General features: G+C 42.8%; 1 protein-coding gene across 2 annotated transcripts in view; it reads right to left on the bottom strand.

Annotated features, from left to right (window-relative positions):
• Positions 1-12,605, bottom strand: part of LOC127962100 (chromodomain-helicase-DNA-binding protein 3-like) — a 50,069-nt gene that overhangs the window by 21,668 nt on the left and 15,796 nt on the right. For both annotated transcript variants that reach the window (XM_052561549.1, XM_052561550.1), the window contains exons 25-34: positions 12,075-12,252; positions 7,352-7,438; positions 5,979-6,064; positions 5,441-5,574; positions 5,171-5,315; positions 4,158-4,323; positions 3,924-4,078; positions 2,238-2,472; positions 2,009-2,143; positions 1,631-1,759 (exon numbers count right to left, since the gene is read on the bottom strand). In XM_052561549.1, coding sequence (XP_052417509.1) covers positions 1,631-1,759; positions 2,009-2,143; positions 2,238-2,472; positions 3,924-4,078; positions 4,158-4,323; positions 5,171-5,315; positions 5,441-5,574; positions 5,979-6,064; positions 7,352-7,438; positions 12,075-12,252 — 1,450 coding nt within the window. The remainder of the gene's footprint in view (positions 1-1,630; positions 1,760-2,008; positions 2,144-2,237; positions 2,473-3,923; positions 4,079-4,157; positions 4,324-5,170; positions 5,316-5,440; positions 5,575-5,978; positions 6,065-7,351; positions 7,439-12,074; positions 12,253-12,605) is intronic.

The raw sequence follows: 12,605 nt of genomic DNA, 5'->3' as shown, positions 1-12,605 counted from the left end.
TGTAACATCTACCTTCCTTTTAATTGTAATGTTTTATTGTTTGGGAAGTGTGTATACTAATTGTTAGCTTTGCAAGTAAAAAACAGTCTTGCTTTATACAAGACTTTGTCGTTGACTTATTCTCCTTTTCATGATTGGTATACATTTTCAATTGGAGGCCAGTCTAACACATTCACTCTGTCTCTACAGACCTACTCTGTTGTAGCACATGCAGAATGAGAGCTGGCATCGTCTTGATCTAATAACCATAGACTTCCCATAAAAGACATCATCTTGATGGCTGTATATTTCTCTGTACAATCCCAATTTATGCCTCCATTTCAATAGTACGTTTAAACCAATGCAAACTCATACCATGACAGACGTTTGCTTTTACTTCTGTCACTAATGAAAGTCTGGATGGTACCTTTGGCCTTTGGGACTTAGAACTCGAAATCCATTTTTCCCAGAAACAAGCTGAAATGCGGACTCATCTGAGTACAGAACACATTTTCACTGTCTTTTGGACTCATCTGAGATGAGCTCTGGCCAAGAGAACCCAGCATCGCTGCATACAATTAATGTATAGCTTTCTCCTGGAGTAATGTTTTCAAGTTGCATTTCTTGATGCAGAAGCAGACTATGGTAAATGACAGTGGTTTTCTGAAGTCCTCCTGAGCCCATGTGGCTATATTTAACATCACAGGATGATAGTTTCTTATGCAGTGCCATCTGAGGGCTCAAAGGTCAAGCACATTCAACTGAGGTTTCCTGCCTTGCTTTACATGTACTGTGATTTCTCTGGATTCCCTGAATCTTTTCAAAATATTATGTATGGTACTTGGCGAAAGAGCTAAATTCTTTGCAATTTTGCATTGCGAAATGTGATTTTTGATTTGTTTGACACTTCTCTCATGAAATTTGGCACAAATTGATGAGCCATGATCCGGGTTTGCTTGAGATGCTCCTTTAATACCCAAACATGATACCTTGAAATATTACCAGTTCACCTTGTTTTTGTGAACTGTTTCAAAACAGTTTAACGTGGATATTCTATAACCTTTTTACTTTTATTTAATCTCTGTCCCAACCTTTTTGGAAAGTGTTGCAGCCATCAAAAAAAAAAAAAATTGTATATATATATATATATATATTTGGGATGCAATGATAACAAAATCTCACAATACAATATCTCATTATGAAATCCAGTGTAGAATATTTATTCCAATATTTAAAATGTTAACCATTTAAACTAGCAATTCATTCTGCACTTTTTATCTTTTATTTTGATTATTTAAAAATCTAGTGACAAACTGTAATCGTCTGCCGTGAAAATAAAGCATAACTGGTGGCCATTGGGTTTCCAAATGTGCGCTAATCGCACAGCACATTCAATAAACAAGTTCACTGCATTTATTATGAACTGAGCCATTCTGAGATTTTAAAGACATTCTATGTTAGAATAAGAAGTTTAAATATATTTGAAAAACTTCCTATTTCCCACTTATGAAGTCGTGAGCAGCCCCAGATTAAAACAAAAAATCGAAAAACAAATACTGAGCAGATAAATGGGAATGCTTAAAGACACCTTCAACATGTCAACACAGACAAAATGGCACACAGCAGCTTTATACATTTTTTTTGTATTTACCTGTGAATCCTCCATCCGCGATGTTGAACATAAACCGGGGACGCTCTGTGGGTTTGCTGTTACCTTTGGGGACCTCCTCCCTCTGCCCTCTGACCTCTTTCACAGCATCCTTTTCACCCTTCACCTCTTCTATGACACGACAGAAAAAAGAAAAACAAGTCATGTTTAGTTTAATTATTTATTCCATTCATTAAAACACAAAAATGAAGGCTTAAATTCAGTGCCACTGAAGGTTGCACCATTGAGTTTAGGTGCTGTTTTTGTGAATGTATGTGTTAGATTGCATACACAACTTTGGTCCAACACTTTTTCATTCTTCACTATGCATCTATATATAATATACAAAAAGCAAAGAAGAAGTAGCATTGTAATGTTCACCTTTTTTGACATCTGAGGGTTGATCTAATTTCTCTTTCTTTTCTGTTGTTTCGGTGGGAGGAGACGTCAGTTCACTTTTCTCTTTTTCTTCTGCAGCCTTTTCTCCTTTCTCTGCCTTGTCCCCTTTCAAAACCTCTGTAATGACAGACAACAATTAACCCCAAATCACAATAAAATGACTGACTGGCGCTACAGCCAATCAGATTCCACCATTTGCGGCCGCAGTTACCTCTGCTCTCATCTTTAACAGATGGAGAATCTGATGTTTTCTCTGGGAAGGCCTCTTTTTCAGTGCTCTCCTCCTCTTGTATTTCTGTCTCACTCTTTTCTTTTGGAGAAGACTGAGAGACGGCAGGGCTTTCTTTTGTTTTTGAGTTTTCAGAAGCTTTTGTTGGACTTTCGGATGTCTGAGCTTTTTCACTGTTTACAGGCTCTATTTCACCCTCCTTTACTGCGGTGGAAGTCTGGAAGAAGAGAAATAAACACATTCTTTATTTGAGCATCGTATGGATGAAGTTACTGTTTACAAGCAAATGCTTGCAGAGGCATCTCTAGCTTCCTCAGGCACGCCGGAATGGCCATTTAAGATGTATCCAGCCAAATTCATTTTGTATCAAGCAACAAATAAATCAAATAAAAAAGTCATTATTTTATAACAGATGTTCATTATATTACATTATAGCAGATGTTTAGCAAAGGACAGTTGCTAACGAAGGGCTTGGGACTGTTTGCTTCCTGCTTTTTCAGGCATCCTGGAAGAGAGCTGGTTTGCATTACATGACTGACAAAAAAAAAAAAAAAAAAAAGAGAAAAAATATCCAAAAAGTGCTTTTTGTATGGGGTTTGTAAAGGTTTGGGCCTTTAGATTTCCATCAGGATATGTGATTGAATGAAAGAATCCTGTCTATTGTCATCATTATACAGTACACATGTACGATGACATTATAAATATGGCTTATTTATAAATTATAAATTCTGTCATAATGTACTCATCCTCATGTCATTCCAAATTTGTATGAGTTTCTTTCTTCTGTGGAACACAAAAGATACTTTGAAGAATGTTGTTAACTGATGCGTTTTGGTACACATTAACATCCACTGCATAGACAAAAACAACAACACTAGCACATTTTTCTAAATATCTTCTCTTATGTTTCACAAGTGGGTGAATGGTTCACACCAAATGATTTCATGGATCATGTGACACTGAAGACTGGAGTAATGGCTGCTGAAAATTCAGCTTTACCATCACAGGAATAAATTACATTTAAAAACATTAAAATAGAAAAAAGGTCATTTGAAATTGTAATAATATTTCATGATATTACCGAAAATAAATTCATTTCTGATCAAATAAATTCAGCCTTGGGGGGGGGCACAAGAGATTACAATACATATTTTACCAAACCCCAAACCTCTGAACAGTAGTCTATGCCAGACTCTAATTGTATTATAACTTCATGATAAATTACATGATATAATGTTTTACAGATCTTCAGAACCATCACTAAAAGCAGCTTGTCAGAAGAACCTGGAAGCATGATTACTATGTGCATTCAGAAATGTTATCTCCATGAAACACACAAGCAGACTCCACAGTTTCTGAAACAACAGATTTAAACAGACAGGTTCGCATAGTGCAATATAATAAAACAATCCCTGACACACCCTGACACATACACATTTGTTTATCATGCTGGATATGTTTTTCTATTGTTCTTACTTGTTGTTATATTAGACATAATGGCCTTTTATAACCCCTAAACCTAACCACTGCACAAACCTTTCATTTATTTTCATTAAGACATCATTTATTATGCTTATCAAGTTGTTTTCCTTGTTGGATGTTCTCCACAATGCGGGTGATTTCAGGTTTTGCATTTGGTCCTCACAACACACACACTCACTTACTTACCTCTCCAGGCTCTGTGCTTTCCACACTCTCCCCCTCCTTTCCTTCTTTCGCTTTTTCCTTCTCTCTCTCTCTTTCTGGCTCTGTCATGGATTCACACTCGTCTTTCTCCACCTCTTTCAAGCTCTTTTCTATCTTGTCGGGTGGAGAGGGAGTGGCTGTGGGAACAGGTTACGTCAGGTAAGGTCTCTGTGTGTGAGAGATTCTCTCATATGGGGGTTTTGGGTGGGTTTGTACCTGGTTTGGAGGTGCACGGTGTGTTGTTGCAGCTCATTTCAGGAGTGGGAGTGTCTGTCTTAATGGCAGGCGAAGAAGCTCTTGATGATTTCTTGGAGTCCACAGTAATCTCTGGCTTCAGTTCAGGCATGCTCCATTTCCCATTAATGTGCTCAAACTCTTGCACCTGCACACAATGTAAAACACACCTGCCTCTTCAGTACAGTAACTCAAGTGCTGAAGACTAAAAATCATGCATGGTTTTCAACACACATTTTACAGTTTAACTATTTTAACATGTTCACGTTTTGAATATGGATATTTTTCTTGCAAAAAAGGCCTTTGTTCAACCCCCTGAGCTGTGTGAGACACCTTTTTTATTTTTTTTTAACGGATGGGCGCTTTTTATTTAACTTCTTTTGGATTGATGCATGCAACAAGTCATATACACCCAGGATGACTTGAGGGTGAGTAATTTATGGGCTACTTTTCATTTTTGGGTGAACAAACCCTTTAAATCAGGACAAGACACTTAAAAATGGCATGAGACAAGATGCAATGGCCCGTGATGTCTGTCTGAATGTGAATGGCTGTAGCAGTGGTGCTTAAAGCATAGCTCGATGATTTTTTCAGCTGTATAAAAGATAATGCATTGCACTGTAAAGCATCATTAAAAGATGAATATTAAGAACAGATACTACCAGTCACAAAAATGGGTCAGTCAATTTTATTACTCTTATGCTCACATTGGCTGCATTTATTTAATCAAAAATACAGAAAAAATATTATTACAATTTAAAACAACCATTTTCTATTTTAAAATGTAATTTATTCCTGATAGTTTTTCCAGTAGCCATTAGACTAAACTCAAGTAATGTTGAAAACAGTGCTGCTTTACATTTTTGTGGAAACCATCACACTTTTAGTTTTTTAGTATTTTTTGAAGAATATAAGCAAACAGCATTTATTTGAAACACATTTTTTGTAAACTTTTAGTTCATCCAAAAGCAGAAATGTGGCAGACCCACACTGACCTTCTTCTTTACCAGAGACATGACCCCTATCCGCGTGAGAACCGGCTGCCTGCAGAGCCCCTCGCGCGGGACACCGTCAGCAAACGTCTCCGAACCGTCAGCCACCGGTTCACAGAGATGCCTCATGAAGAGCGACACGTACGCCCTGCCAGAGGAACAAAGTAAATGGAAAAGACAAAAGTTTCCTCAGCGGTGCCCAAGTCTGAAGTTTACACACTTCTGTATCAAGTTACATTTTCCAAACACATTTACTGGTACAGAAAGACATACTTGAACTCTTTTTCACTCTTGCCGCGGAGGTCCCGCACGAGCCACTGTGAGGAAAAGGCGTCCTGAGCTGGCATCCCCCATCTCATGATGGCATTCAGGAAGGCTTTTCTCTGGCGTGTATTGAAGCCCAATACCTGAACAACACACACAGACACACGATTGGGCAGAAGATGACAGATTGCATTTTTGTGTAAATTGTTTTAATCTAATCAGGTTTTATACGAAAAACAGACATGCTTTTATTGACATTATGAAACGTTACTGGGCAGTTCTCAAAACTGGAAGAATGCAGCCCTGTTATCTCCAGCTCTATGTCAGTCAATTTAATTATAAGAGGCATGCATCCAGAGACGCTGTATATACTGGACGCACGCAGGCCACCTCCAGATAAGCAAACACTTGGAAAATACACTATAAATCACATTAAACTGTGACCAATAGGCTTGTGTTGATTTGACACTAAGCATGCATCTTTTAATGGCCATTTACAATAGTTGTGCCAACACAAACGGACAAGTAAAGAATAGCCACACGATACCTCAATGTTGCCGCCCACTCTGGCCAACAGGGGTGGCAGTGGTTTATCCTTCTCGTTTCGGAGCTGTCTGCGTGACTGTCTGCGACCTGGACGAGGGGAGAGGAGGAGAGGAAAGTCAGCCAAGAGATCAGTTCAACATGTCCATCTCATTGAGCCAGCATCAGGAAACAGGGTTACAGCACAGGAAGGATACATTATCCTGAACAGCTGCAATACATAAACCGTGAACGTGCCTCCTGGAGAATAGCAGAACCTGACAAAACCACAAGACGTTCCAACGAGGTGCCAAAAGGAGCAAATAAATGTCTTAATTAATGTCTAAAAGGGGCCAAAAGATGTTGGGCTTAGTAGTTATATTGGTTGCACTTTATTTTACAGTACGTGTACTTGCATGTACTTATAGTGTACTTACAGTGTATTTATCTAAGAAAGTTCTGGTAATACAAGATAACTACATGGGGTAGGGTTAGGTTTAGGGGTAGGTTCAGGGTTAGTACCTAGTTATTACATAGTTATTGTAATTACTATAATAAGTACATCGTATGTACATGAGGAACAGGACTGTAAAATAAAGTGCTACCTTTATATTTGTACATTTGTGAGTGAAGCTGTAAGTACAGAAACAGCATCTCTCCTCAATAAACTGCATGGTTTAAGTTGCAATGTCCATAGCACAAATGGTTTTTAATATAATTTTTATATTTTAATACTTAAAAGTATATTGATAATAGCATATAGTATAAGCAGAAATTGTTTTAATAGTTTAATACTTTGGTTAGGGAGTTTATATATATATAGTCCATTTCAACACAACTATTTTTTACAGTGTTAACATTTACATGAATTAATAAATAATACTAGTATTGTTTTATAAATGCAATATTGTTATATATTGTATATTATTCTTATTCATTCATAATACATGAACTAATATCAATTTATGCAGCTTAAAAAGTTAAAACTGTATCATGTTTATGTAGAAATAACAATAACCTAAATGAATTAACACTGTAAACATATGGTTTATATTTAGTTCAGTTGAACATTATTCCAACCTAATTATAAATAACATTGCAAAGGGGTGGAAAATATCTGGAAACTTTCCAAAAAAAAAAATCCCTGAAATATTGCAAAAAATCCTGGAAAGCTTCCAAAATGTATGGAATGTTTCTGAAATTTACTGGACATTTTCCACTTTTTTTGCAACCCCAATTATAAATAACTTGGAATAGGCTTGGTTAGTTTATAATATTAATAATATGATATTTAACTATTGGTTATAACACTGCATTATGTTTATTTTATTTATATTAAGAAAAATATGTGAAAATTTATTAAAAGAGTGTCTGATTCATAGACTGTATGCTCCTCACCCTCGGGTCTCTCATCAAAGTCCTCATCTTCCTCCTCTGAGCCCACGGAGTATTCTGATTGGTTATCTGAAATGTCAGCATGCCACTCTGTAAAATCAGATAGAAAAGAGCACTGTCAGTAATAAACCACAGTACAAAATATGTTCAGCAGTAGTCAAACAATTTCCATTCACCAGAACCTTCAAACAAAGCCCAACCAAAATCTTATATATCAGTCTGGTAACCCTCTCCAACAGTGGAAAAAGACAGATGTGATCGTTTCAAATTTGGCTCTTCTGTGGCAAAATGTTCTGTCTCTCCACTCATCTAACCCTGCACAAGCGTCCTGTTCAAATTCAGCTGTCAGAGAGAATGATTTAGTTCTACAGGAAAACACAGGGCTGTTTAAACCAAAATAAAAAACCCACAAATGTCAATTATTGAAGCACAGGCTGCCGTTAAACATTTAAAAAGGCCAGCAGATTGTTTTCTGTGCATACGTAATAACTTCTGCAGAGAAGATGCTGCAACATTTTGACCCTGCAGTTCAGGCATGCATGGATACACAAAGAAAAGTAAGTGTACCAACAGTTTGTCTCAGTTATCACTGTAATTACGCAGAAAATCAGAAAACCAAAAACTCTATTTTGTTCCTTTCTGGAGAAAACCTCCTTTTTCGTTTCTGTTATTTGTCTTTTTCCTGACCATTTTGTTTTTCTCTTTTTTTTTGACACATAAATGAAAGGCTGCCACACTTGGGCATCCCCTGGGTGTTGTGGATGTTGCCATTTTTGAGTCAACTGCATGTGGCTGCTCGAACCTGACCAAAACAGCAGTCTAACTGGGATACAGTCTATCTGTCCCACTCAATCAGAAGTAATGTAGTAAACCACATGCCAAGAATGAAGCTGCTACAAGATTTATATGAGATAATGCACTGCTTTCATATGAGAAGCACAAACATGGTTTATTATAATAAAAAGCAAGAAAAACTGGATAATTAAAATACAGTGGGCTCCAGAAGTCTGAGAGCACTCTGAAAATCTGGGCTTCAAAAATCAATTTGACAAACTTAAAACAAAGAAACATTTTGACATGAGATAGATAAATATTTCAGATGACTGACTCTTTTTAAGTCACTAATCAAATGATGGGGATTGTTACATAGATCATCCTTTGTACAGACAGTCAGATGTTCTTACGTTTAACGCAAAAGTTGCTCTTTGGATTGTTCTCAAATTATTATAGAGAACATGAAAAAAAGTCCTCTCCTTGAACTGTCACCTTATCGTGGTGGAGAGGTTTGAGTACCCGAATGATCCTGGGAGCTATGTTGTCTGGGGCTATATGCTCCTGGTAGGGTCTCCCAAGGCAAACAGGTCCTTGGTGACGGGCCAGACTAAGAACAGTTCATAAAACCCCTTATGGCAGATTTAAAATCAAGGACCGTGACGTCGCCCGGCATGGCGCAGCCGGGGCCCCACCCTGGAGCCAGGCCCGGGGTTGGGGCCCGTATGCGAGCGCCTGGTGGCCGGGCCTTCCCCCATGGGGTCCGGCCGGGCTTAGCCCGAAGGAGTGACGTGGGGCCGCCCTCCTGTGGGCTCACCACCTGCAGGAGGGAGCGTAAGGGGCCGGTGCATAGAGGATCGGGCGACAGTCGAAGGCGAGACCCCCGACGACCCGATCTCTGGACACGGAATCTGGCTTTAGGGACGTGGAATGTCACCTCGTTGGCGGGGAAGGAGCCTGAGCTTGTGCGGGAGGTCGAGAGGTACCGACTAGAGATAGTCGGGCTCACCTCAACGCACAGCTTGGGCTCTGGAACCACACTTCTTGAGAGAGGCTGGACTCTCTACCACTCTGGAGTTGCCCATGGTGAGAGGCGGAGGGCAGGAGTGGGTTTGCTAATAGCCCCCCAGCTCAGCCGCCATGTGTTGGAGTTTACCCCAGTGAACGAGAGGGTCGCTTCCCTGCGCCTTCGAGTCGGGGATAGGTCTCTCACTGTCGTTTGTGCCTACGGGCCGAACGGCAGTGCGGACTACCCGGCCTTCTTGGAGTCTCTGGGAGGGGTGCTGGAAAGTGCTCCAACTGGAGACTCCGTAGTTCTACTGGGGGACTTCAACGCTCACGTGGGCAGTGACAGTGACACCTGGAGGGGCGTGATTGGGAGGAACGGCCCCCCTGACCTGAATCCGAGCGGTGTTCTGTTATTGGATTTCTGTGCTAACCACGGTTTGTCCATAACGAACACCATGTTCAAGCATAAGGGTGTCCACCAGTGCACGTGGCACCAGGACACCCTTGGCCGGAGGTCGATGATCGACTTTGTGGTCGTGTCATCAGACCTTCGGTCATATGTCTTGGACACTCGGGTGAAGAGAGGGGCGGAGCTGTCAACTGATCACCACCTGGTGGTGAGTTGGATCCGATGGCGGGGGAGGAAGCTGGACAGACTCGGCAGACCCAAACGTACTGTGAGGGTCTGTTGGGAACGTTTGGCCGAGCCCCCTGTCAGAGAGATCTTCAACTCCCACCTCCGGCAGAGCTTCGACCGGATCCCGAGGGAGTCTGGAGATATTGAGTCCGAGTGGACCATGTTCTCCACCTCCATTGTCGCTGCGGCTGCTCGGAGCTGTGGCCGTAAGGTCTCCAGTGCCTGTCGAGGCGGCAATCCCCGAACCCGGTGGTGGACACCGGAAGTAAGGGATGCTGTCAAGCTGAAGAAGGAGTCCTATCGGGCCTGGATGGCTTGTGGGACTCCGGAGGCAGCTGACGGGTACCGGCAGGCCAAGCGGACTGCAGCCCGGGTAGTCGTGGAGGCAAAAACTCGGGCCTGGGAGGAGTTCGGTGAGGCCATGGAGAAGGACTATCGGTTGGCCTCGAAGAGATTCTGGCAAACTGTTCGACGCCTCAGGAGGGGGAAGCAGTGCCCTACCAACACTGTTTACAGTAGAGATGGGCACCTGTTGACCTCAACTGGGGATATCGTCGGGCGGTGGAAGGAATACTTCGAGGATCTTCTCAATCCCACCGACTTGTGTTCCGTTGAGGAAGCAGTGGCTGGGGACTCGGAGGGGCACTCGTCCATCACCCGGGCTGAAGTCATCGAGGTAGTTAAAAAGCTCCTCGGTGGCAAGGCACCGGGGGTGGACGAGATCCGCCCCGAGTACCTCAAGTCTCTGGATGTTGTGGGGCTGTCTTGGCTGGCACGCCTCTGCAACATCGCATGGCGGTTGGGGACAGTACCTCTGGACTGGCAGACCGGGGTGGTGGTCCCTCTTTTCAAGAAGGGGGACCGGAGAGTGTGTTCCAACTATAGGGGGATCACACTTCTCAGCCTCCCTGGAAAAGTCTATGCCAGGGTACTGGAGAGGAGAATTCGGCCGATAGTGGAACCTCGGATCCAGGAGGAACAGTGTGGTTTTCGTCCCGGTCGTGGAACACTGGACCAGCTCTATACCCTTTCCAGGGTGCTGGAGGGTTCATGGGAGTTTGCCCAACCAGTCCACATGTGTTTTGTGGACTTGGAGAAGGCATTCGACCGTGTTCCTCGCGACATCCTGTGGAGGGTGCTCCGGGAGTATGGGGTCGGCGGCTCCCTACTTAGGAGGCTGTTCGGTCCCTGTACGACCGGAGCAAGAGCTTGGTTCGCATTGCCGGCAGTAAGTCAGACCTGTTCCCGGTGCATGTTGGACTCCGGCAGGGCTGCCCTTTGTAACCGGTTCTGTTCATAATTTTTATGGACAGAATTTCTAGGCGCAGCCAAGGGCCGGAGAGTGTCCGGTTTGGGGACCATACGATTTCGTCGCTGCTTTTTGCGGATGATGTTGTCGTGTTGGCATCCTCAGACCAGGACCTTCAGTGTGCATTGGGACGGTTTGCAGCCGAGTGTGAATCGGCTGGGATGAGAATCAGCACCTCCAAGTCCGAGGCCATGGTTCTCAGTCGGAAAAGGGTGGATTGCCCACTTCAGGTTGGTGGAGAGTTCCTGCCTCAAGTGGAGGAGTTCAGGTATCTTGGAGTCTTGTTCACGAGTGAGGGAAGGATGGAACGTGAGATTGACAGACGGATCGGTGCAGCTTCAGCAGTAATGCGGTCGCTGTACCGGTCTGTCGTGGTGAAGAAGGAGCTGAGCTGTAAGGCAAAGCTCTCGATTTACCGGTCAATCTACGTTCCTACTCTCACCTATGGTCATGAGCTGTGGGTCATGACCGAAAGGACAAGATCCCGGATACAGGCGGCCGAAATGAGCTTTCTCCGTCGGGTGGCTGGGCGCTCCCTTAGAGATAGGGTGAGAAGCTCGGTCACTCGGGAGGAGCTCAGAGTAGAGCCGTTGCTCCTCCACATCGAGAGGAGCCAGCTGAGGTGGCTCGGGCATCTATTTCGGATGCCTCCTGGACGCCTTCCCAGGGAGGTGTTCCAGGCACGTCTCACCGGGAGGAGGCCCCGGGGAAGACCTAGGACACGCTGGAGGGACTATGTCTCCCGGCTGGCCTGGGAACGCCTCGGGGTCCCCCCGGAAGAGCTGGAGGAAGTGGCTAGGGAGAGGGAAGTCTGGGCGTCTCTGCTTAGACTGTTGCCCCCGCGACCCGGCCCCGGATAAGCGGAAGATGATGGATGGATGGATGAAAAAAAGTTGGAGTTCAAGTGCTGTCGTTACTGAAATAAACTGCAACATTGCACAGAAAGTACTGACATTCATTTGTATAACCTTTCACTTAAATTGTTATGTGGGAGAAGCTACCTTGGTCCTCCTGAGCCGCGTCATTGTAGTTGACCTGTTTGCGGACTCTCTTTCCTTTACCCAGATTACGGGCCAGATCTTCCTGCTGCTGTTCATAGTGATGCCTCAAGAGTTTCTCCCAGTAATCAGGATCCACATTCTCTTCCTGCTTAATGATCTCTCTCTCGATCTCCTCGATCTGGACACAACAACAAATGAGATCTCCTTAATATCGCATTTGTTTCTCAAAGACACCAGCAATATTCTATGGAGACCAAGTCTATTGCTTTTAAGATGTTTCTCCTGAAAAAAGACCCTAGTAATCTTCAGTATCCTAGAACAGAGTTTCCAAAAAGATCAAACATTTCTAATTACATTCATGCAAGACTAAATTATATGAGACACGTTATACACGTTACTTTCATAACTGTATACTAATTACTGTAAGCCAAAAATCTCTATCTCTAAGTCTATTTTTCACTACTGTTCAAAGGTTTGTGGTCAGTATGATTTTTTTATGTCTCTTATGCTCACCGAGGCTAAATATATTTG

This window comes from Carassius gibelio, chromosome B7 (assembly GCF_023724105.1).
Source record: "Carassius gibelio isolate Cgi1373 ecotype wild population from Czech Republic chromosome B7, carGib1.2-hapl.c, whole genome shotgun sequence".
NCBI classification, from domain to species: domain Eukaryota; kingdom Metazoa; phylum Chordata; class Actinopteri; order Cypriniformes; family Cyprinidae; genus Carassius; species Carassius gibelio.
Note: the sequence above shows the minus strand (reverse complement) of the source record. Positions and strands in the feature narration are given on the sequence as shown.